Genomic DNA, 26,411 nt, shown 5'->3' on the forward strand with positions numbered 1-26,411 from the left:
CCTCCCTTTTTACACCCTCCCAGGAAGTTCCAATTTCCTTTGAATCTTTCTTTATGACTTCCTCCCTCGCCAACCGCGAACGAATAGTTCCTTAGCTAAACGTAATACTTTTTAAATAAAAAGATTGTTTCCACTTGATAGAATTCATTATCGGAAGAAAAATGGGACAGTGCAATATACATATAGCAGATATCATGCTTTGTTACGTTCTTCTTTGTGCATTGGTTTCTTCTCCATTGGATTATGCTTTCTTCTTTTTTTTGTATAGTGTTTCTTGTTTTTCTTTATATGGTTTATTCAGGCTAGTCCTTTTTTTATTTGCCTGTTGTTCCAATGAGAAAGGCATTCAGATATGCAGCCAAAATATTTGGACTTTTATTATTATTTTTGTATTAAAAATTTTGTTTCGATTATTCAATGTTTTATTAAAAAAGTGTTATCCGTTATTAATAGGTTTTCATCTCAGTTGTAATGGAAAATAAGCGGTGTTAAAGAAATTACTTATACTCGCATTGTACTTACCTTTCAAATTGGATTCAACTTTAGTCCCTCCCATTAAGGCTTTGCGATGTTTTTTTCCATATAGATGCGCGTACAGAGGAGTTGCTCCAGAGACAAACGTGTTACAAATATTGCAAGCGATTTCCTGTTCTTTTTCTAAATATGAAAAAATTGGGTACAATAGACCTTTGCCAGTATGATAAATCATGTCATCCAGACGTGGGTCACCATATTTTTCACCCTAAGCGCAAAGAAAAATATTTCAACAACACTCAGTATCTAGGGGGATAATGAAGCAAAAGGTTTATTTAGAAGGAAACAACCAGTTTAAGGAATTTCATGTTGGACATAAAAACTGCTAAAACAGTAGCTTCTGATACATACATAATTTCTAAGCTAATATTTCAGATGTTATTACAACGTAGGCGTGGGGCACATCAGGAATCCTTAACACTATATTTCATAGGGATTTTTTTGGTATGCACTTCTATGCCTATGCTATTTTTCTGCGCCCCTAAGGCTTCAATATAAGAATTTAACCATCGTCCAATGGCTAAGTTTCAGCTTTATGCATCTAATAGCTGTATTTTTAAAATTCGCTTTGAATTTAGTTTTAGATTAAGAAACAAGTTGAAAACGTGCGAAAATATGAAAAATATGTTTTCTTTAAAACAGATTTAGTTCATTCCATAGGCAGCGCAATAGCGCTGCCGAAGTAAAGAGCAATGTGTGCACAATGCATTATTTATTTATTATCATTAAAATGTTTTGTTTTTTTAGATCAACTCGCATAGAAAGAGCTGTCGTAGAAACTTTGAAAGGGGCTCATTCGATAAAAAATCGAAAGGGTAAGTGCCTTTTTTATTAGTCGAAAGTGATTGGAGGACAACCAGACCCCCACGCCTATCATTTCCCCAAACACATCCAATTAAAATTTTGCGATAGCCATTTTATTCAGCGCAGTTGAAAGATCCGTAAATTATGTCTTTCAGGATGACACCCCCCCCCCCACAGCCCTCAGGGCAAAGCTTGTAAGTTATGCCTTGGGGGCATATAAGGTTTTTTTTTTACAGAAAGGGTGGCCGTATAAACCTCAGAGGGGGCTCTTTTGATTGGTAATCAGAAGTTACCCTATTATCCTTTCTAATACTCGAAAGTGATTGGAAGGCAACCAGCCCCCTCCACGCCCAGTATTTCCTCAAATATTTCCAATCAAAATGTTGAGATAGCCATTTTTCAGCGTGGTTGAAAGGTCCATTAGTTATGTTTTGAAGATCAACCTCCCCCCCCCCCCCAGAGTCCTCAAGGTAAGGGTTGTAAGATAAGCCCCGGGAGCATATAAGGTTTTTTATGGATAGGGTGGTCGCATAAACTTCGGAGGGAGCTCGCTGGGTTGGAAAATTGAAAGTTCTAGTGCCCTTTTTAAAAGTCGAAAGTGACTGGACGACAAACCCACCCATCATTTCCCCAAGCAAATCAAGTCAGAACTTTGAGATAGCCATTTTGTTAAGCAAATTTGAAAATATCCAGTAATTATGCTTTTGATGATGACACCCCTACAGCCCTCAGGGCAAAGCCTCAGGACAGCCCTCAGGATGGAGTTCGTCCGGAATGAGGCAGACTATGTCTGCTGACCACGTGCCTCTGGATATGGGGTTTTCCCTAACTAAACACTCCATGTTAATGGGCAGCCTCAACCTTATGAGGTGGGTGGAGCCCACCACAGGACTTTCAGTATCTAGGCAAGTCCTTGCTCTAATTACATCTCAGGCCTAGGGTCGGTTGGACCTGCAACCCTCCACCCAAAAACTTTACCGCAACGAAAAACTATGATACTGCCTCGGATGACCTACCCCCCCTTTACCTTCCACGACCCCAGCATGTCCCTGGACCGATTTCAGACTGTCGAATGAACCTTATTGACGAGGGTGGAATACGACTCGCCACCTGGAACGTACTCACATTCAACTTTCCTGGAGCTAAATCAATGCTTGCCTATGAGCTAAAACGCTTCAATATAGCTGTGGCTGGCCTAACGGAAACCCGCCTTGTCGGAAGAGAGTCCGAGGATATTGGTGAAGGATATCCCCTGATCTGGTCTGGCGACCCAAAAAGCAAGACAAATGGCGTAGGCCTCGCGCTGAACGCTAGAGCCAAGAGATGCCTTCTCTCCTATAAACAAATTTCAGATAGAATATTGATGGCTCAGCTCCAGCACAAGCATGGAAAGTGGACAATTATTGTATGCTATGCTCCCACCAATCCTAGTCCTGCGGAAGTGAAGGATCAGTTCTATGTGGAGCTCTCAGCGACCCTGTCTAGAGTCCCACCCCACGACATCGTCACTCTTCTGGGAGACCTTAACGCGACGGTAAATGACAGGGAGGGCATGTGGAGAAGTGTTCTCGGCCCTGTGACTCCAGATTCACTTAATGACAACGGACAACGACTCCTCCAGCTCTGCACTATGCATAATTTGGTTTTTTCAAAAACGCTCTTTCAGAGACGAGATATACACAAATACACTTGGTATAGTAATGACGGCCAGACAAAGAAGATGATCGATTATGTTATGATCTCGGGTCACTGGCGCTCATCGATAACAAATTGCCGGACTTACAGGTCGGCCGAGCTTGGAAACAGAGACCATAGGATCGTAGTCGCCACACTCAGGCTACGCCTGAGAGCAAAAGGACAAGAAAGACGGCCTCCCAAGCTCGATCTGAGTAGTCTGGCTACATCTCAGATGCAACAGAAGTATGCTCTCGATATCTCTAACCGGCTTAGCTGCCTCCAAGTTCTGGACGACCCTGAAGTAGCCTGGAAGCCTTTCAAAGATAATATACTCGATTCTGCTGGCAGTACCATTGGCCGCAGCAGACACAAGAATAAACCCTGGATATCCCAGGAGACTCTGTCTGTAATCGAGCTGCGCCGGAAGGCCCGTTTAGCAAAGAATATGCCAGAGTACAGACGACTCAATGGCCTGCGCTATAGCCTACTGCACAGTGACAGGAAGACCTTCGTCGACAAGAAAGCCAGCGATCTTGAAGATGCCTCGAGAAAAGGAGACACCTGCTCCCTCTACAAACAACTCCGCGAGCTGACGGAAGGGAAGACTTCCACCGTGAGCCGTGTTTCTTCTGCTGACGGAAGCATGCCGGATGACGATGCAGGCCAACTCTCTGCCTGGAGCAGTCTCTTCTCAACGCTTCTGAATGCCGAGGCAGTTGCTCATCCCGACCCTGATCTGATTCAAGCAGCAATGACCATACCCGAGGCTACTTCCTACCTCGTATCGCAACCGTTTACCACCTTTGAGATCCAAAATGCTGTAAAACGGTTAAATAATAATCGAGCCCCCGGCGTCTGTGGTATTTCTGCAGAACTCCTCAAGTACGGGGGTGCAGCGATAATTCTGTGGCTCCAGATAATCTTCTCAGCTGTATGGACGACGGAAAGCATACCGAAAGACTGGCGTGCTGGCATCATATTGCCGCTCTGGAAACGTAAGATCAGCCGTCAAATCTGCTCTAACTATCGTGGGATCACGCTTCTCTCCGTTCCTGGTAAACTCTTCGCCATGTCACTCCTGGACAGGTGTTCCACCTTTTTGTGTAGAAAGAGAAGAGTCCAGCAAGCCGGATTCATCCCCGGCAGGTCGACGACGGATCAAATGTTTACTATGCGCCAGTTGATCGAGAAGACGCAGGAGTTCCACCAAAAAACGTACATCCCATTCGTGGACTTGAAGTCTGCCTTCGATTCTGTTGATCGCCGTTCACTTTGGCTGATACTAAGAACTACGGGTCTACTCAAGAAATATTGCTCACTCTTTGAAAATCTGTATGAGGATACGGAAAGCTGCGTGCAGGTCAATGGAAGACGCAGTCCCACATTCCCGGTGAAGACTGGCGTCCGCCAAGGTTGTGCCGCCACTCCCGAGCTTTTCAACTGCGTCATAGACCATGTTATGGCCAGCACGATGAATCGCCTTCAATTCGGTCTTCAGTTCGGAGACCGGGTATTCTCTGATGCTGACTTCGCCGACGACATAGCGTTAGTTGCGAGCACCGTCGATAAGATGACCAAAGCTCTCCAGGTGCTCTATGAAGAAGCCTCGAAAGTTGGACTGAAGATCAACTGGCAGAAAACCAAAGTTATGCTCCTTGAGCCCCCCACGTCCCGTTCTACTGTAAAGGAAGTCAACATCGGAAGCAACCAATTAGATGTGGTTGAAGACTTCACTTACCTGGGATCTATTCTGTCGAATGATGGCTTGATCACAAAAGAGCTTACATCTCGAATTGCCAAAGCTTCAGCACTTGTTGGGAGGCTTAGTAGCATCTGGCGAAAGCCAAACATAAGGCGCTTTTCCAAAATGCGCATCTACAATGCGTTCAGTCAGCACCGTCCTGCTGTATGGAGCGGAGACGTGGCCAGCTGCCAAATTTATCCTCAGCGCCGTCGATGTCGCTCAGACGAAACATCTCCGAAGAATCGAAAGACTTCACTGGACTGACCTCGTTAGCAACCAGACTCTCCTATCATGTACGGCTCAAGCTCCTTTCTCAACGCAACTCGCCCAGCGTACTGTTCGGTGGTACGGCCACCTCTTTCGCATGCCACGCGACGCCCCAGCACGGGTCGCATTTGACTTCGACCCCACCCTACACAGATAGAAACGACCCAGAGCACGCCCACCCACTAGGTGGAAAAAGACAAAGCCGATGAATTCCTCACCCAAGCCCACATCTTGGTGGAAGAAGCTGCGATCCTGGCAAGCGATAGGTCAAACTGGAAGCGCCTAGTCTCATCGTTCTCTACGCCGAACCCTCGGCAGGAGCCTTAAGTCAAGTAAGTAAGTAAGTGGTTGTATAAGCTTCGGATTTGGCTCATTCAAACGGAAATCAGAAATACTAGTGTCTTTTTTAAGAGTAAAAAGTGATAGAAGGGCAACTAGTCCCACCCAGCGCCTTTCTTCCCCAAATGCATCCGATAGATATTCTTGAGATAGCCATTTTGTCCAAAATAATCAAAAGATCATATAAATTGGCGTTCGGAGTTGAAATAGCCCCTCAGAACCTGGGGACAAGGGTTCTAAGTTATGCCCCAAAGGCATATAGGGTTTTTATGATATGGATGGTTGTATAAACTTTGGATAGGACACATTTGATTGGAAAATGGAAGTTATAGTGCTCTTTTGAAGAGTAAAAAGTGAAATGAGGGCAACCAGCCCCCTCCTCCCACGACCATCATTTCATCAAACACATCCAATCAAAATTTTGAGATAGCCATTTTGTTAAGCAAATTTGAAATGTCCAGTAATTATGTCTTTAAGGATGATATCCCCCTCCAAACCCTCAGAACAAGGGCTATAATTTATATTAGTTACCATTGTTAAAATTTAAAGGTTTTACGGAGAGGGTGGCCGTATAAACTTCGGATTTGGCTCATTCAATTGGAAATCAGAAATCCTAGTGTCCTCTTTAAGAGTCAAAAGAGATGGAAGGACAAATAGCTTAACCACACGTCATTTTGTCCCAAAAAAAATTCCCCAATAAAAATTCTTGAGATAGCCATTTTGTCCAGAATAATCAAAAGATCAGATAAATTGGCGTTCGGAGTTGAAATAGTCCCTCAGAACCTGAGGACAAGGGTTCTAAGTTATGCCCCAAAGGCATATAGGGTTTTTATGGAATGGGTTGTTTTATAAACTTTGGATAGAACACATTTGATTGGAAATTGGAAGATATAGTGCTCTTTTGAAGAGCCAAAAGTGAATTGGGGCAGCCACCCCCCCCCCCCCTACGACCATTATTTTCCAAAACAAACATCCAATCTAGATTTTGAGACATCTACTTTCTTCAATATTGTTGAAAGATCCTGTAATTATACCTTTAGGAATGTCAATCTTCTCACCACCCCCAGAACACGGACTGTAACCTAGGTAACTCGTACACTGTTTACAAATAATACATGTTATTGAGAAACGTATGTATGTTCGACCTTTACTTTCTAAAAAGACAAAGGGCATTCAGTTGAGTCATTCACAGAAGGTTGAGGGGAGTGTTGAATTAAATAAAAACACGTTATGTGTATAGAGGCTGCCAAAAGGGCGTAACTCAGGAACTTTCAGGAAGTGATAAGGGAGATGATCAATTTACCAAGAACGTTATATTTGTAAGGTACTATTACTACTAGAACTATCACCGCTACTACTACTTCCACTACTACTACTACAACCACAGTACTACATCTAAATATTCAGGAAAAATTTGAACTAACAAAAAACACTATGTGCATGCACATTGTGAAAAGAGCGTATCTCAAGAATGGATTTGAGTATTGAGTTGGAACTTTCAGAAAATACTCAAAGGGGAAGATCAAATGACCAAAAGACAATATGTACATGCTACTACTAATGCTACTACTGTTACTGCATTTACTAGTACTACTACTGCTGCTACTTCAACTACTTATTAAGCTAAGAGCATTCAAATGAACATCACAAAAGTATATAAATATACTGGTTATCAAGAGGATATATCAGCAATGTCATAGCAGTGGCTAATTCTATTAAGTTGAAACTTCCAGGATTTGATGAGAATGATGTTCAAATCAACAAAAGGCAATGCATATACTATTAATACTACCACTACAGTTACTGTAACTAATGACGCTAAGGTTATTAAGGTGAAACTTATATGAAACATTTAGGAGGAGATTCAATTAAACTAAAAACTATATGCATTCAGGTTTTCAAAAGGGTATATAAGCAATATCATAGACAGCGCCAGTCTACAATAGCTAGAAATATCAATGAAACTTTAAAAAAAGCTAATACGACTAAAGATTAAAAGTTGTACTGCCCTTTTTAAGAGTAAAAAGAGATTGGAGGGTAAAAATCCCTTTTTCCAAGGCCATAAATTTTCCAAACACATCCAATCGAAATGTTTAGACAGCAATTTTGTTCCACATAATAGAACAGTCCGGTTCATTTTACGCAACTAGTATACAAGTCTATTCAGAGTTCATTGACCACCAAGAGTGCCTTAGGGGGTGAGTTTGGTACATAGTAGCCACGCAATCCAGAAGACACCTTCTCCTAACGGTATTCTTTTTTCTGTCATGATGAAACATAATTTATTATTGAATGTACTGGTTTACGGCAAATAAAGCTTAAATTAAACCTCTGGTATCAAGGTACCGTGAAGCGTCACGAAACAGTCACAAATGGGTCACATCAGAGATCACAACAAGAGATAGTGTCAGTCAAATTTAAAAATTTAAAGTTAAAAATTTAACTCGAACCCTCTAAAGCCGCAATCAAAATCCCAGCTGCTAATATTTGCTAAATTCAATTGCGATCCAATGGGCTTTTCCCTGTGGATAAGGAAAAAAAAGTATGTAGCCGTACGTTCGCACCCAAAGGTGACCTTGGTACACAGCAGCCACGTAATCCAGACGGCACATTCTACTACCGTTATTCTAAATTAACCATTACCATGAATTGACCTCATGCCTCAAATAATGGGCAATATATAAGGGTTCTTTAACGCAAATTCAAGACACCAATGCTCCTTATTTAAAATTTGAATTTTACTTAAGATGAGCAAATTATTCACAAGGACATAGTTCAAAAATACCCTTCGGAAATTTTCAAAGCAGTTTAAGTCTAATACACAGTTGAATGATAAACAATGGATATACTTAAGTGGAGCGAAACATAACTGACAACCATGGTTCGTTAAGAGGTAGCATTTGTTTTCTTTATGAATCTATTCTGAACCTGAGACTATATGCATGTGTTGTAGCCTCAATAGCCTATTTACACTTTCAGCCCAGGTGTATCAATAAAGACGATTTTAATGTGCTAATAGGCTCGGCAAATCTGGAAACAAACTTCATTGAAATTGTACATCGACGGGAGCACCTAACCCCTTTATATAAAGAGTCACAGGTAAGATCATGCCAGTTTACAGTAAGCATTGTCTTTTAATTTTAATAACTTGATTTGAAACATAATTCAGTAACATTTACGATGATCTGAGCCGTAATTGATTAAATACTTACAACAGAAAAGCGTTGATAGTACTTTCTCTTAGTCAGCCTTCTTGCAATAGCCCCCTTAGGGTTGTTGACCAATTTGGATGTGGGATATACGTTATCTTGATCGATTTCTTCTTGAAAATTATGCATAGTTTACAGTGTTGTGTTCAGGACCTGGAAAACTAAAGGAATTATTATTATGTAAAATCTGAACGGATGTTTGAGCAGCAATGAGTCAAGTAGAACCAAGCATGTAAATGACAAAGATCTCATTTGGAAAAACTGAGGTTGAGACACGACGTCATGAAACAGCCCAAGCAAAACTGGAATCTATCAGAAAACAGACATCCAGGATTATTTTGAGAGGGGTCCATTCCATTTCAGATGGAGGGACGTGGTCAACTAGTGAACACAACTTAAAATTCAAGTAGTGTCAACGATTTTTTTGATGGGGGTGGTAATTGTGCTCCCTTAAGATGTTGAAAATTACCTTATTTAGTGTTTTTTATAAAAAAAAACCTCTCCCCAAAGATTGTGGAATATACCCCGCAACATTTCCGTGGATCAGGATCCTCTGAACTTCCGTCGTTTGGATGATTGCTCGCAAACTTGCGTACCAACGTGCTAGCTAACTAGAAAATGGTGATATTTAGATGAGGTAAAAAGCTTCTTTACGCTTAGGACCAACTTTTTCTACAATGCTCCGACTGACGTTTTCTATTAAAACTTCCTCCACGATAAAAGGGGAGCTGCCATACCCTCAGTAACCATATTGCACATATTCGTCCAAAGGTAGAGAGATAAGGCAGGCTTGGATACAGAATAAAATCTTTTTTCATGGAGTAGGCGGTGATACTTAAAAAAAGGGAGAGATACTTCGGGTTTATTCAGAGTTTACTCATAATAAAAACATGGGTTGAACAAATATAATGCACTGGTTAATCCTATCCCAAGGGGTCCTTTCTCCATGTTTATCTCATGGACCTCTCACGGAATGTTTGGAAACTGGGCCTATAAATATCCTTCGGAGATTTTAGGCACCGTGCCCCCCCCCCAATAAAAGGATCCAAAGACTATCGACAAACGGCTATTCCGAAGCTATAAGAAACTGCTAAGTCGTTAATATTACAGAATAACAACCGTTCACTTTGTATGAACGTAATATATTTTTTATGGACAAATGCATCACCACACGATAATATTTTATCCAATAATGGGAGGGGTGTTATAAAATTGGCACTGACAGTCCTAAACTATTAAGGGGCTATCACAATCTCAACACCTCACCTGGTCTTGGCATTCAGTTTGACGTTTTTATAACAGTGCGTCAGAAAACAAAATCATTCTTGAAAAAGGTATACCCCTAAGATTTTATTAAGGGTTGAGGGCTAAACTACCAAAAATTACCTTTGAGGCCGAGATTGCAAGGTCTTCCATTTAACTTCTAAATTACTTTAAAAGCCGTGATGTTCCACATCAAAATCTACGATAGCTCTTACCAACTTGGCACAGTTTAAAATAAAAACACAGGTGAACGGGCGTGTGAGTAACTGACGTTAGGACTCGTATGCAACAAAAAAAAAAAAAATGCAGGTAAACCAGGTGGGGGGAGGGTGCTGGTCTAAAACTAACTTTATATGAATTATTTTATATTTAACCAAATATAAATTACTTATAATTATCATATGAATTATCTATTATTCACAAAAGAAATTGCTTTTGACTCAGTTCAATATATGTACCGTAGGCTATATTCATATAAAATAGCATCAGTCTAACGCATAGGGTTTCCCAACAAAGTCAAAACAGTTTCCGCCATAACTTTCAATTGGCCAATAAATTACAAAAGGATGAACACTGAAAGACAAAAGTCAGATTCATCTAGATAGTAAAATCCACCCAATTGCAAAGCGCTAATAAATCTTAAGAACACATTAGAGGCATAAAGACGAAATTGGGTGCAACGCATAATAGCCTAAGTATTGCAATATGGAGCTTTAAAATACAAGCAGCATGTAATAGTTTTTACTAAAAGGTCTCCATTGATAGAGTTACTGGTGATTCTACCTTTTCCATTTGCACTTGTAATTTTCAAAATGCATTAAAGTACTTTAATTCCTTCTGAAATATATGACCTGAGTTTTCAAGTAGATATCAAATATAATTCGTTTCATATAATTGTAAGTTGAGAAAATGAATTCTACCTCGTTCATTAGAACACCATTTTTGGGTTGTTTTTGAATATTCAATCATGTCAGGGTGATCTCCCAAGCCTTATCTTAGACCTTAGAAACTGTGCTTCCAGAGGCAGCCAGGGCATCAAGAAAAAGTAGCCAGTCTTTCCATTAGTTTGCTGATGTCAATACATCTTGCCAGAGATGTTGGATTGATGTGTGCAGATCGCGTAGATCGATCTGGTACGTTCGCCGTAGGGTGTTTCTGGGTCTCCCTCTGCGGCGTGAACTTGTTGGTTGCCAGGGAAGCACTGCGTTGGGCAGCCGGAAATTGGCCAAACGTAGTACGTGGCCATGGTATCACCAGTCACGATCTCTTATGACATCTGTTACAAGAGGCTGGCCCATCTTGTCGCGGCCAGATTAATTAGTTATCATCTGCTTCCAATGGATGTTGATGATTCTTTTCAGTCACCAGTTTTCAAAAGCAAGCATTCATCTCTCTTGTTCCTGATTTAAATAACAGGTTTTAGCTACGGAAAGCAAACTGGTACAACGTTAGTATCAAAAAGTTGCTGTGTTTTAGCTGTGGAAAGATGACCTCGGACCGGCAAACTCTCTGTAAACTACTGAAGGTTCCATTAGTAAGACTAAATCTTCTGAAGTAATTCTTCTCTGACACGAAGTCCGTAACGGATCAGTATTAAGCCATGTTTCTTGTCGTGAAGGTATCTGTCAAGCTTTGAGCTGATTATTTGCAGTGAAATTTTTGATAGTGATTTGATGGGTGTAGAAAGCAGGCAGATTCCTCACCAGTGGCCTGGGAGGGTCATGTCACTTTTCTTGAACATCCTCACAAGGGTACTGCATTTCTAATTGGAAGGAGCTTTGGCTGTCGTCCTGATTACTGCAAGCAATACTGTCCAGAACTTGAGGCAAATCAGAATGGTTATTTTAATCATTTCTGCAGTTATTTGGTATTTGCTGGACAACTTCCCATCTTTTAGTTTTGCAGTTGCTGCTGTAATTTTGGTAAATGACCACGGATCTGTATTGGAGTTTAAGGGGGCGGTGCTGTTGGCAATCTCTGGCAGGTTGACTGCAAAGAGGTTGTTCAAGAGCTTCTTAAAATGCAAATACTTCATGGCAGACTTTTCAGTTCTCAGGATGTGCGAGGGTTTTTTTACTGGTACATGTTGAATAGAGGTTCTCTTGCCAGAAATCTCATTGGTTTTTATAGACAACTCTAGAGTCACCTCTATTTGCTTCTTCCTCTGCCTTGGCTGCCTTCAGCTCAAGCAAGTGACCCCCCCCCTCACTCCCCAAACACGGGATTGCACAAGTAAAAACATCACATATCAGCAAAGCGTCCCATGTTTGAGGGGGGGGGGGCACTGATCCTTCAAGCTCTTGGGGGTATCCAATGGTTGCTTTTTAAGCACTGTGGAAACACAGCTTTGTGATTTCCTAGGCGTTGTCACTATCAGAATTATCTGGGAAAACACGGCTTCAAATATATTTCTATCTACAGTTTAAAGGCTCAATGGATTCTTTCACCTGCAATTTCAAACAACAGGATCTGAGGAGGCTTTTGGATGTTTTTATTTCTCTCTGTTTTAAGGCATACTTTTGCTGCCATTGTGTTATTGCCTTGGTCCATGTCAGCTCCTGTATGCTACCTTATATCAAATAGGCTTCTTCTTCCCTGTTTGCTCCATAGGACAATGGTTAATTTGATATCTGGTTTGACCATAGACAGATTTCAAAGAATATTTGTACATATCCTAATGGGGAAATAGGGTGCCTTTCATCCCAAGGCCATTGAAGAGTGCAAAGCAGATCAGTAGTTCACCATTTTTGATGGCCTACGCCATGCTCATCAAGAAGCTGTGAAAGAACAATAGATCAAACTCTATTTCCACATTAAAGTCTCCTTGAAAACGTGCTATGTAACACCATGGTATATTGTCGGTTGTGGAATTAAGTGTTCAAAAAATTATATCCTTTAATTCGTCAGGGGCGTCATTGCTAGGGACAGGGCATATTACAACTGATATTTTTGCAAGATTGCTTATGAATCAGGCTTTCAGGATTTTTAAAGGGTCTACCATGGTAGAGATTGAGAAGTTTGTATCATCATCATTAGGACACCTATTAATTCATGTCTTTGCTGGAATCAGCTGTAGATGGTAATCACATTTTTATCCAGTTTGTTTGATCCAGAACCTAGCCATCAAACTTGCAACAGAACCTGAAAGTCAAGATGATGGTCTTGCAGTGTTCTAAGAACTTTTTCAGTCCTTGAAGCTTGATACATAGTGTATGAACTTCAGAAACAAAACTTAAGGAGTTGTTTTAAATTAATATATCTTGTCCTTGGGCAAGCAACAATTGTGATTAAAAGGGGTCCAATCCACAATCGAAAATTGGTGTTTCAGTTGCAATCTTATTTCCATTGATAAATGCCCTCAAGGTCCCAGGTGGGGTTGCTAACCCACAGCTCAGCCCTCTTCATTTAACAGATTTGGGACCATCATACTCCCCAACCTCTCCAAGGTAAGATCCTCTACATGGTTGAGATCACTCTGACCACTGCTGACTGATGTTTCTTTTCTTGTCCAGTTTTTGTTTTACACTTGTTTGTTTTAATTTATTTATTTACTTGCTTTAGTAATGTAAAGCTAGGAGATTTCACGAGATTTGACTTTGCTCTTCTTTCCAGAAGGTGCAGTTTCCACAACAACTATCAAGTATTCCACATATAGAATGATGAACCCTAATCAGTGCTATGAAAATCCTTGTTCCATGAATTTCTAATGTTTCACCAATTTCATCCTATTGCAAGGCAATTGCCAATACTAGGTGAAACATCTTTTCTAGTGATATTTAGGTGAAACATACCTACCAGCATTAGGATTAGACTTAATTTTTATAGCATAGTTTCATCTTTGCAAATAAACTGACTTTTATTCCAGTTAGGAGACTAAATACTAAGAACTCAAAATGATGGTTATTAATTAAGCCCCAGTTCATATTTAATTTATTCAGGGTATTGTCTCAAGTAAACAGAGACATTCAGGGTCCGGTTTTTGATAATAAATTTAGGAAATCAATATTTCATTCACCAAGAAGAGGGAAACAAAACTCTAGAGAATGGTCACACATACCTCATTTTGAGGGAACAGCCTAGAGCTATAATACTAAAAATTTGTCACATTGCTAAGCAGCCCAAGCCTAATTTCAAATGAAAGATTTACAGACTTACTACAATGCCCATGAGCTTTGTTCTGATACTTTCCCTATTAATTACGGAGTACCTCAGGCCTATGTCCTTGGGCTTATATTATTTCTTCTTTTTTATAAATGATCTGCCTCAAGCTTTGCCTCTTTGTTAAGTTATAATGTTTGCAGATGATGTATAAATTGTTTCTTCTCACCAAGACCTATCAGATATTTTCCACAATCTTGAAAATATGTTACTAACTGTATCTGATTGGTACACAAAAAATTTAGTTCTCAATAAAAATACAAAAAAAAATGCCAATATATACTATTTTTGCAAACTTGATCAGTTGAAATAGTCAATACAAATGGTTTGAAGTACAACAGGTTGATCAGTTGGTTGTTATTCTGGATGAAAATTTGTCATTTCATAAGCATGTTAGAACTCTATATTTGAAAGTTTCCCAAAAGACTGGTATGCATCACATCTTTGCCAGTCCAACCCCCCCCCCCCCCAAAAGAAGTATCCAAAAACCATATATTATTCATTCACTTGACCATATTTTCTTTTTTGCATGGGTTTCTACTTTTTCATCAGGAGAATGGGCTCACTTATCCCTCCAATATATAGATTGAAAATCGTTCCATGACTCAATCTCAAACAAGGTGCAACAACCATCCTTTCTGAAGCAAAATGATGGGATGAGGGCAAGAGGACTAACATACAAAACATAGCAAACAACATACACAAAAATCAGGATACAACCGTTTATGGCAACTCCTTTGGGTTATGTGGGTACTGTGAGCAAGGATGTGCATTGTCATGGATAAAATAATTATAGAAACAGATATGTATTTGTTTCTATTTTTAGTAGCTCTTACTAGGTATTACTAAGTTGCTATATTCCTGCCCATGTTCCTGGCTACATAAACCTCACAAGCAAAAGCCCTGCAGCTGTTTGTTCCCAAACACTAGTTGCCATAGCCTTCCAGTTATTGTCATTATGATTGTGAAAAAATCCATAAAACTGTGGCACAGACCACAAAGACCCACTATATTTACACCAAAAAAAATTAGCACCAATAGTTGCTGGACAATTGCTGCCCCCTTGGGCATGGTATTTTGGGATGGGGCTTGCCTCACTGCTTTTTCCTTTGTAGATAAAACCTCAATGGAAGTTTCCAGGTGCCCACCATCGTTTTCTCCCTTCCCAAGAACTTTATATACTAGCTTCAGACTTGATTGAATAGGAGACTAAGATCTCTCAAAAGAGAGGAAAGAGTCACTACAACTCCCCAGCCATGAACAGCAAGCAGTTCATCTTGGTTGCACAGAAGCTGCAACCTAGTAAAGACTAAACAGTAACCAAATCTCATAGCAACCAAAAGTTTAAATTATGTTTTACAAAAATCGTCTAAAGAGAAAAAATAGCCATTTTTTGTGGCACTATAATTTAGCAAAGATGAAAATGAAAATGTCATTTGATGGCTTTTTTTTATACTCTTTCATAATTCAATAATTGCTTCTGGGGCTAATTGCTTCTGGTGTCCTTAAAAGGGCCCCAAAAGGTATTTTATATGGATAATTAAAGAGCATGCAAAAAGCATAAAATAGTGTTTTCCTTTTTATCCTAGCTAAATTATATGGCCCACTGCAAAGTTACCATGGAATTTACCCACACCCACCCCCCTAATGTGCAAATATATGTCCTGAATTGTCAACAGCATAGTTTCAAATTGCAAAATTCAGTGCTATTTTTGTTGATGGCATTTGAAAAGCTTGAAATGCTAGGAAAACTGTATATTTGAGTTGCCTAATAAATGAGGTTTGAATTGTCATAAATAAGTAGTTTTGGAATATATTACTCTTGAACAACTTGATGCAACTAGCCCTAGAAGCAATTATTGAAATACAAAAGAGCATACAAAAGGCATAAAATGACATTTTCTTTCATCTTAGCTAAATTATAGTGCCACCTAGAAATTTACCCAATTGTGTTAATACCCAAAAAACTAAACAAAAAATTGGTAAAATTCTACTTTAGCTACTTTTGGCTAGGCTATCTTGGAAAGGGGTTAGGTTAGAAAATTGAAACTTTCAGGGATGGGTCTAAAAACTAAAGTATTTCCTGGAAAGGTATTTTGAAGAATCTACCTCCTACTTTCTCTAGAGGGTCCTGACCTTTGATGCCCTCAAAAAATATGTGTGTTATGAAAGTGAAATCTTGCAAAATAGATATTCTGCTTAAATAAAGTACAACAAAATTGTTTTCAGCTTCACAACTTTGCTCCATCCCAATTTATAAGGTTTTAAAGATATGCAAATACATTTCCTACATTTTGAAAAAAGTGGTACTTGGGCACTATATGGGCCTTTAAAAGGGAACCAGTCACAAAAAAACCATTTTTGATGGGTTAATTCAAGACACTGCTATGGAGTAATGGAATGCATAGCAAGGTTTTTATTGCGTATACAATATTTAAACTGTTGTTTTTTCGGGTTTAGGGGGGGAGAGGGACCTAGGTTAGGTTACATATTTAATATATGCTATATTTTACCCCCCTTCCCCCTAATGTGCAAATATATAGCCCAAATTTGTTTCTAAACTATTATATATTCATCCTATTTTATTTTATTTTATTAGCATTAACCAAAATTGACTTTTTAGAAAGGCCCATATAATGCCCAAGTATCAAAAAAGCATTTATATGGCTTAAAATTCTACTCAAGTAACAGGAACTGCATTTTCAGAACTAAAGCCAGAGGAAAAGAACTGATAACTGAAAATTAAGGTAAAATGTTGTTTTGTCAAAATTTCAATAGGTGACCTGTCATGCAGGCAAATTTCAGGACCCTCTAGAGGGAGAAGGAGCAGAGGAAGGAACTTCAAAATACCTTCCTGGGACATACTGTGGTAATTTTTTTGCAGTTCATATTATTGACTTACAAATAAAGTAAACAAACCACTTGATGCCTTTTTTTATGCTCTTTCCAAACATAATAATCATTTTTGTTGGAAATGAATTTTACCTGCACCCCTATATATACCAATTCAGGGTATATATTTGCACATTAGGGGGGGGGGGGGTAAAGTTTAAACTTACCTCTCATTTACATCAGAAATAAAATTTACCCACACCCCCTAATGTGCAAATAAATACCTTGAATTGGTATATATATGGGTGGAGGTAAAATTCATTTCCAACTAAAATGATTATTATATTTGAAAAGAGCATAAAAAAACAGTAAAATTCTACTGTAGCTACTTTTGGCTATCTTGGAAAGGGGTTAGGCTAGGAAAATGAAACTTTCAGGGATGGGTCTACAGGCTAAAGTATGTCCTGGGAAGGTATTTTGAAGTACCTACCTCTACTCTTTCTTCCTCTAGTGGGTGAAGAAATTTGCCAATGTGACAGGTGTTGTTTGAAATTTTGACAAGACAACAATTTACTTTAATTTTTAGTTATCCATTTCTGTTTCTCTGGCTTTAGTTCTGAAAATGCAATTCCTCTTATTAGAGCAGAATTTTCAGCCATATCAATGTTTTTTTCAAAATTTAGGAAATGTGTTTGCATATCTTTGAAACCTTATAAATTGGGAATGAGCAAAGTTGTGAAGCTGGAAAAAATTTTGCTGTACTTCAGTTGGTACTTCTATGATAAACACACTCTTTTATATATGTCAAACTGGAGATGTGACAGAAATCCCATTTTGTATGGGTTAATTCAAGACACTGCTATACTGTAATGAATGCTTAGCATGGTTTTAAATGCATTGACAATATTTAAACTGTTGTCTTATTGGGGTTTAGGGGAAGAAAAGTTACCTAGATTAGGTTAAATATTTAATATATGCTATGCTTTACCCCCATCCCCCTAATGTGCAAATATATAGCCCAACTTTGTTTCTAAACTATTATATAGCCTATTTATCCTATTTTATTTCATTAGCAGTAACAAATCTAGTACAATATAAAATAGTGCATTTAACATAAAAGTACCCTTCATTTATGTGGAAGATCTATTTTGTAAGGTTTCACTAATATAACACGCAGATTTTTAAAGGTCAGGACCATCATCAATAGCCTATTAGCCTATCTCTGCGGATATTAGCACTACAGTAAAAGATATGAGAAAATTTTGGATATTGCTGTTGATCTTATTCCCAGAAATAGCTGCAACCACAAAATTTGCTTTAAACCAAAATAAGAATGGAGGCTGATCTCATTGCCCTAAGTCCAGGACTTCCATCCAATAAGCCAATCCAAAGTAGCCTAATTCACCAGGATGAAGTTATCTCCTGGCTCCCATCTCCGGGTTTATCTCCCTGGCCTAAAATTGCTTACCCTATAGCTCTGAAAATAAAAATTATCCTTAAGAAAAACTGCTGACACTTACAGCTCTCAACTACCAAATTTTTGAATTTTTTTGGTGTTTTTGATATTTTACTTAAAAGTAAAATATAAGCGTGAACTTCAAATTAACGACTAAAATATTTTTTTTGACAGAATTTTTCATTGTTATTTGGAATTCCTTTGTTAGGAGCTTTCATATGAGTTGTTACATGACTATATTAAAAAAAAATATTATTTTAACTGTTAGGCCTATTGAGGTGGAGGCAAACAAATTTTGTTGCTTAATTTTTTATTAAAAAGCTATCAATCAGCACATCATTTGAAAGATATCTTTATTCTAAACATTTTTCAAGCTTTTTTTTCTACATCAAGCATAACACGGCCCCATAAATCCTCTTTTGCCTCCCATCTCCCCTTTCCTCTCAAACCCTCCTTGTCAAAACAAGTAAAATGAAAATTCGTATAGAGATTTATCATAGTAAGATATCTTCAATGGAGAAGTTTTCATTGCCTAGGAATGTCCTAGCTCCATAAACCCCCTACCCCTGAATATAAGTACCTCCCAAAGAAAAACATGACAAATTTAAATTTGGTTCAAAAACTATTGAATAAAACTTTAAAATCTTTACGTCAGGAGTTGTCAAATGAGGTTTTCTATTACTATATTCAATTATAATGTATATGTACTGTTACAGAGGTCATCCAGAGGTAAGTCAAATGAGGTTTGTAATTTTTTGTCAAAGCTTATCTAACAGTGCATCATTTAACAGCTACCCTTCTTCTGAACATGTTCCTAGCATTGTTTTCTAAATTAAACCTACAAGGGCCGCTCATATCCTCTTTTACCTCCCATCTCCCCTTTCCTCTCAAACCCTCCATGTCAAAACAAGAAAACTGAAAGTTCGTAAAAAGATTTGTTGTAGTAACAAATATCTTAAATGGAGAATTTTTCCTTGCCTAGGAATGTCCTAGCTCCATAAACCACCCTACCCCTGAATATAAGTTCCTCCCAAGGAAAAACATGGCAAATTCAAATTTGGTTCAAAAACTATTGCATAAGACTTAGATATTTAAAATGTTTATGTCAGGAGCTTTCAAATGAGGTGTACCATGACTATATTCAATTATATTTTATTTTTTATCGTTATGGAGGTAGTCTAGAGGTAGACCAAATGAGGGTTTTGGCTTTTTGTCGAGGCTTATCAAAGAGTATATCATTTGAAAGCTACTCTTCTTCTGTACATGTTTCTGGTGTCGTGTTATGTAACAAATCTAAAAGGGCCGCACAAATCCTCTTTGCCTCCCATCTCCCCTTTCCTCTCAAACCCTCCATGTCAAAACAAGAAAAATGAAAATTCGTAGAGATTCGTTATAGTAAGATATATCTTAAATAGAGAAGTTTTCCTTGCCTAGGAATGTCCTAGCTCCATAAACCCCCCACCCCTAAATATAAGTACCTCCCAAAGAAAAACATGGCAAATTTAAATTTGGTTCAAAAACTATTGGATAAGACTTGGATATTTAAAATTTTTATGTCAGGATCTTTCAAGTGATGTGTCGCATGACTGTATTCAATTATATTTATCTTCACTGTTATAGAGGTAGTTTAGAGGTAGGCCAAATTAGGTCTTTCATTTTTTGTAAAATCTTATCAAACAGCACATTATTTGAAAGCCATCCTTCTTCTGAACATGTTCCTAGCGTTATTTTCTACATTAAACCTAAAAGGGCCACACAAATCCTCTTTTGTCTCCCATCTCCCCTTTCCTCTCAAACCCTCCATGTCAAAACAAGAAAAAAGAAAGTTCGTAGAAGGATTTGTTATAGTAACATACATCTTAAATGGAGAAGTTTTCCTTGCCTAAGAATGTCCTAGCTCCATAACCCCCCCACCCCTAAAGCTAAGTACCACCCAAAGAAAAACATGTCAAAATTAAATTGTGTTATAAAACTTTTTCATAATACTTGGATATTTAAAATATTTATATCACGAGCTTTCAAATGAGGGGTCCCATGACTATATTCAATTATATTTTATCTTTACTGTTACAGAGGTAGTCTAGAGGTAGGCCAAATGAGGTCTTTCATTTTTTGTCAAACCTTATGAAACAGCACATCATTTGAAAGCTACCCTTCTTCTGAACATTTTCCTAGCATTGATTTCTACATTAAACCTAAAAGGGCCACACAAATCCTCTTTTCCCTCCCATCTCCCCTTTCCTCTCAAACCCTCCCTGTCAAAACAAGAAAAATGAAAGTTCGTAAAAGGATTTTTTATAGTAACTTCCATCTTAAATGCAGAAGTTTTCCTTGCCTAGGAGTGTCCTAGCTCCTTAAACCATCCTACCCCTCAATATAAGTACCTCCCAAAGAAAAACACGGCAAATTTAAATTTTGATCAAAAACTATTGGATAAGACTTGGATATTTAAAATCTTTATATCAGGAGTTTTCAAATGAGGTGTCGCATGACTATATTAAATTATATTTTATCTTTACTATTACAGAGGTAGTCTAGAGGTAGGCCAAATGAGGTCTTTCATTTTTTGTCAAAGCTTATGAAACAGCACGTCATTTGAAAGCTATCCTTCTTCTGAACATGGCCACACAAATCCTCTTTTGCCTCCCATCTCCCCTTTCCTCTCAAACCCTCCATGTCAAAACAAGAAAAATGAAAGTTCGTAAAAGGATTTGTTATAGTAACATCCATCTTAAATGGAGAAGTTTTCCTTGCCTAGGAATGTCCTAGCTCCATAAACCATCCTACCCCTGAATATCAGTACCTTCCAAAGAAGAACATGGCAAATTCAATTTTGGTTCAAAAACTATTGTATAAAACAAAGATATTTATAAATCTTTATGTAAGGAGCTTTCAAATTAGGTGTCGCATGACTATATTCAATTATATTTTATTTTTATCGTTATGGAGGTAGTCTGGAGGTAGACCAACTGAGGGTTTTTGCTTTTTGTCAAAGCTTATCAAACAGCACATCATTTGAAAGCTACCCTTTTTCTGAACATGTTTCTAGTTTTGTTTTCTGAAACAAATCTAAAAGGGCCGCACAAATCCTCTTTTGCCTTCCATCTCCCCTTTCCTCTCAAACCCTCCATGTCAAAACAAGAAAAATGAAAATTCGTAAAGAGATTCGTTATAGTAAGATATATATTAAATTGAGAAGTTTTCCTTACCTAGGAATGTCCTAGCTCCGTAAACCCCCCACCCTTAACGAACAGGACTCTTGGAAGAAACACATGGCGTATTTTAATTTGGCTCAAAAACTATTGGATAAGACATGGGTATATCTTATGCTTTTTTAGCGATTTTTCAAATAATGTTCCGTAAGAGAATTCAATTATATTTTATATTCACTATTACACAGGTAGTCTAGAAGTAGGCAAAATGAAGTCTTTCATTGTTTGTCAAAGCTTATGAAACAGCACATCATTTGAAGGCTATCCTTCTTCTGGATATGTTTCTAGCGTTGTTTTCTACATTAAACCTAAAAGGGTCACACAAATCCTCTTTTGCCTCCCATCTCCCATCTCCTCTCAAACCCTCCATGTCAAAACAAGAAAACTGAAAGATCGTAAAAAGATTTGTTGTAGTAACATACATCTTAAATGGAGAAGTTTTCCTTGCCTAGGAATGTCCTAGCTCCATAAACCACCCTACCCCTGAATATAAGTAGGCCTACCTCCCAAAGAAAAACATGGCAAATTTAAATTTGGTTCAAAAACTATTGCAAAAGACTTAGATATTTAAAATCTTTATGTCAGGAGCTTTCAAATGAGATGTCTCATGACTATATTCAATTAAATTTTATTTTTTATCGTTATGGAGGTAGTCTAGAGGTAGACCAAATGAGGTTTTTTGCTTTTTGTCAAAGCTTATCAAACAGCACATCATTTGAAAGCTACCCTTCTTCTGAACATGTTTCTAGTGTCGTTTTCTGAAAAAAAAAAAAAAGGGCCGCACAAATACATTTTTTCCTCCCATCTCCCCATACCTCTCAAAACCACCATGTCAAAACACAAAAAATAAAAATTAGTAAAGAGATTCGTTATAGTAAGATATATCTTAAATAGAGAAGTTTTCATTGCTCCGGATTGCCCGAGCGCCATAAGACCCCCCCCCCTAAAAATAATGAACACCCCAACATAAAAATTACAAAATTAAAATTTGTTCAAAAAAAATTTGATAAAATTTGATATTTATAATCTTTATATAATGTGTTTTCAAATGAGGTGTCTCATGACTATATTCAATTCTATTTTATCTTTACTGTTACAGAGGTAGTCTAGAGGTAAGCCAAATGAGGTCTTTCATTATTTTGTCAAAGCTTATGAAACAGCTCATCATTTAAAAGCCATCGTTCTTCTGAACATGTTCCTAGCGTTGTTTTGTACATTAAACCTAAAAGGGCAACACAAATCCTCTTTTGCCTCCCATCTCCCCTTTCCTCTCAAACCCTCCATGTCAAAACAAGAAAAATGAAAGTTCGTAAAAGGATTTTTTATAGTAACATACATCTCAAATGGGGAAGTTTTCCTTGCCTAGGAATGCCCTAGCTTCATAAACCCCCCACTCCTAAATATAAGTACCTCCCAAAGAAAAACAAGGCAAATTCAAATTTGGTTAAAAAACTATTGGATAAGACTAGGATATTTAAAATGTTTATATGAGGAGTTTTCAAATGAGTTGTCCCATGACTGTTCAATTATATTTTATCTTTACTAGTACAGAGGTAGACTAGAGGTAGGCAAAATAAGGTCTTTCATTTTTTGTCAAAGCTTATGAAACAGCACATCATTTGAAAGCTACCCTTCTTCTGAACATGTTCCTAGCGTTGTTTTCTACATTAAACCTAAAAGGGCCACACAAATCCTCTTTTGCCTCCCATCTCCCCTTTCCTCTCAAACCCTCCATGCAAAACAAGAAAAATGAAAGTTCGTAAAAGGATTTGTTATAGTAACATCCATCTTAAATGGAGAAGTTTTCCTTGCCTAGGAATGTCCTAGCTCCATAACCCATCCTACCCCTAAATATAAGTACCTCCCAAAGAAAAACATGGCAAATTTAAATTTGGATCAAAAACTATTGGATAAGACTTGGATATTTAAAATCTTTATATCAGGAGTTTTCAAATGAGGTGTCGCATGACTATATTCAATTATATTTTATCTTTACTGTTACAGAGGTAGTCTTTACTGTTACAGAGGTAGTCTTCTACATTAAACCTAAAAGGGCCACACAAATCCTCTTTTGCCTCCCATCTCCCCTTTCCTCTCAAACCCTCCATGTCAAAACAAGAAAAATTAAAGTTCGTAAAAGGATTTTTTATAGTAACATACATCTCAAATGGAGAAGTTTTCCTTGCCTAGGAATGCCCTAGCTCAATAAACCCCCCACCCCTAAATATAAGTACCTCCCGAAGAAAAACAAGGCAAATTTAAATTTGGTTAAAAAACTATTTTATAAGACTTGGATATTTAAAATCTTATATCAGGAGCTTTAAAATGAGGTGTCCCACGACTATATTCAATTATTTTTTATCTTTACTATTACAGAGGTAGTCTAGAGGTAGGCCAAATGAGGTCTTTCATTTTTTGTCAAAGCTTATGAAACAGCACATCATTTGAAAGCTATCCTTCTTCTGAACAAGTTCCTAGCGTTGTTTTCTACATTAAACCTAAAAGGGCCACACAAATCCTCTTTTGCCTCCCATCTCTCCTTTCATCTCAAACCCTCCATATCAAAACAAGAAAAATGAAAGTTCGTAAAAGGATTTGTTATAGTAACATCCATCTTAAATGGAGAAGTTTTCCTTGCCTAGGAATGTCCTAGCTCCATAAACCATCCTACCCCTGAATATCAGTACCAGTAGAATGGCCATAATAACTCGTGACATGACCACGTGGTCATGTCAGCATTTTTAATACTGTCAGGGCACCAAATATGGGCATAGAGTCATTAGGGAGAACACGTGGTTAATGGGGTCAATGACCTAAATTGATTGTATAATCAAAGTGTGTCAAAAACAACAACATCGACCTTGACATTCGCTGAGAGCGTGCACTTACAACAACAACAACATCGACCATGGAACACCTGTGCTGTCGACCTCAATTCACCTAACTTAAATCAATAATTCCCCTTAGAAACAACAAATTGATTCCCCTTTCTTGACAGATCAATCAACCAATGACATCATCTGTCAGACTTTAAAAATTTTCGCTTAGAAACGATTCTCCAGGAATAGATCCAAGTCATTAATGTCATTGCCTCGGAAACAACTCTTTTGGTCGAACTCCAAAGGATATTAATAACCAAAGACCATGGAAACAATTCTCCAAGAAACATCTTAGCGATGAATCATTTTAGCGCGGGAATCAGGTTTCTTATTAATTTGAAATGCATTAGCGCAGAGATGCCAAAAACAAAAGAAACACGCTGAAATTACGTTTAGGGATTATTTGGGCGAAACCATTTTAGACAGGCTATGGAACTATTTTGGCGAAACAGTTAGAGACATTTTGAAAGAAGATTTTTGAAGAGATTTTAGAAGAGAATTTTAGGGTGAAACTCTGTGGTCGTTATAATACACAAATTTCATTTGAACAGTGTTGTGAGGTCCTCTAACCCAACCCCAAAGGGTTCCAATCCTCCTACCCCAACCCCGAAGGAAGCCCCGGTCCTCAAAGGCCCCCCAAGCTCCCAAAGGGCCACCGGCGCCCCCAAAGGCCCACCCAGACCCCCAAAGGCCATCCCCGGGCCCCCCAAAGGCCCATCGAGCTCTCAAAGGACCAACGGGGTCCCAAAGGCCCTCCACCGGTCCCCAAATGTCCCCCAGGCCCCCAACTGCCCCCCCCCCGGACCCCCAAAGGCCCTCCCTGTGCCCCAAAGGCCCTCCCCCGGTCCCCAAAGGTCCACTGGGCCCCCAAAAGACCACCCAATCCTCAAGGGCCCCGGATCCCCAAAGGCCCTCCCTGTGCCCCAAAGGCCCTCCCTGTGCCCCAAAGGCCCTCCCCCGGTCCCCATACATGCACACAAAAACTTACACACACACAAAAACTTACAAATACACACACACAAAAACTTACACGCACACACGAAAACTTACACACACACACGAAAACTTACACACACACGCCAAAACTTACACACACACACACACAAACTTACACACACACACACACACACACAAAACTAAAACACACACACACACGAAAACATACACACACAAGAAAACAATAAAACACACACAAAAAAATACACACACACACACACACACAAAAACTAAAAAATGAACACAAAAAAAACACACACACACACTCAAATGAACTTACACACACACACACACACACAAAAAATACACACACACACACACGAAAACTAACACACACACTCCAAAACTAACACACACAAAAACCTACACACACACACACACACACACAAAATTATACACACACACACAAAAAAAACATATACACACAAACACTAACACACACACAAACAAACAAAAAAATACACACACACAACAAACTAACACCAACACAAACAAGATTAGACACAAAAAAACTTACACACACACACACACAAAAACTGAGACCCACACGCAAAAACTTACATGCACACAAAAACTTACATGCACACAAAAACTTACACACACACAAAAACTTACACACACTCACAAAAACTTACACACAAACACAAAAACTTACACACACACTCACATTAAAACTTACACACACACGCAAAAACTTACACACACACGCCAAAACTTACACACACACACACACACAAAAACTTACACACACACACAAACACAAAAACTTACACATGCACACGAAAACTTACATTCACACAAAAACTTACATGCACACAAAAACTTACACACACACACACAAACAAAAAACTTACACACCCACACACACGAAAACTCACACACACACTCCAAAACTTACAAACAAACAAAAACACACACACACACACATACACACACACAAAAAATTACACATGAACACAAAAAAAACTCACACAAACACGCACAAAAACTTACACACCCAAACACACACACACACACACAAAACTAACACACACACACACG

At 38.4% G+C, this 26,411-nt stretch overlaps 1 protein-coding gene across 1 annotated transcript in view; it reads right to left on the reverse strand.

Annotated features, from left to right (window-relative positions):
• Window positions 1–18,328, reverse strand: part of LOC148951382 (uncharacterized) — an 83,151-nt gene extending 64,823 nt beyond the window's left edge. The window contains exons 1-3 of the mRNA XM_089090835.1: window positions 18,296–18,328; window positions 8,578–8,727; window positions 523–742 (exon numbers count right to left, since the gene is read on the reverse strand). Of these exons, the coding sequence (XP_088946961.1) occupies window positions 523–742; window positions 8,578–8,703 (346 nt within the window). The 5' untranslated portion in view covers window positions 8,704–8,727; window positions 18,296–18,328. The remainder of the gene's footprint in view (window positions 1–522; window positions 743–8,577; window positions 8,728–18,295) is intronic.
• Window positions 18,329–26,411: the final 8,083 nt, after the last annotated feature.

The sequence above is a fragment of the Artemia sp. Qi Xiang Cuo genome, chromosome 6, assembly GCF_049724085.1.
Source record: "Artemia sp. Qi Xiang Cuo chromosome 6, ASM4972408v1, whole genome shotgun sequence".
NCBI lineage: Eukaryota > Metazoa > Arthropoda > Branchiopoda > Anostraca > Artemiidae > Artemia > Artemia sp. Qi Xiang Cuo.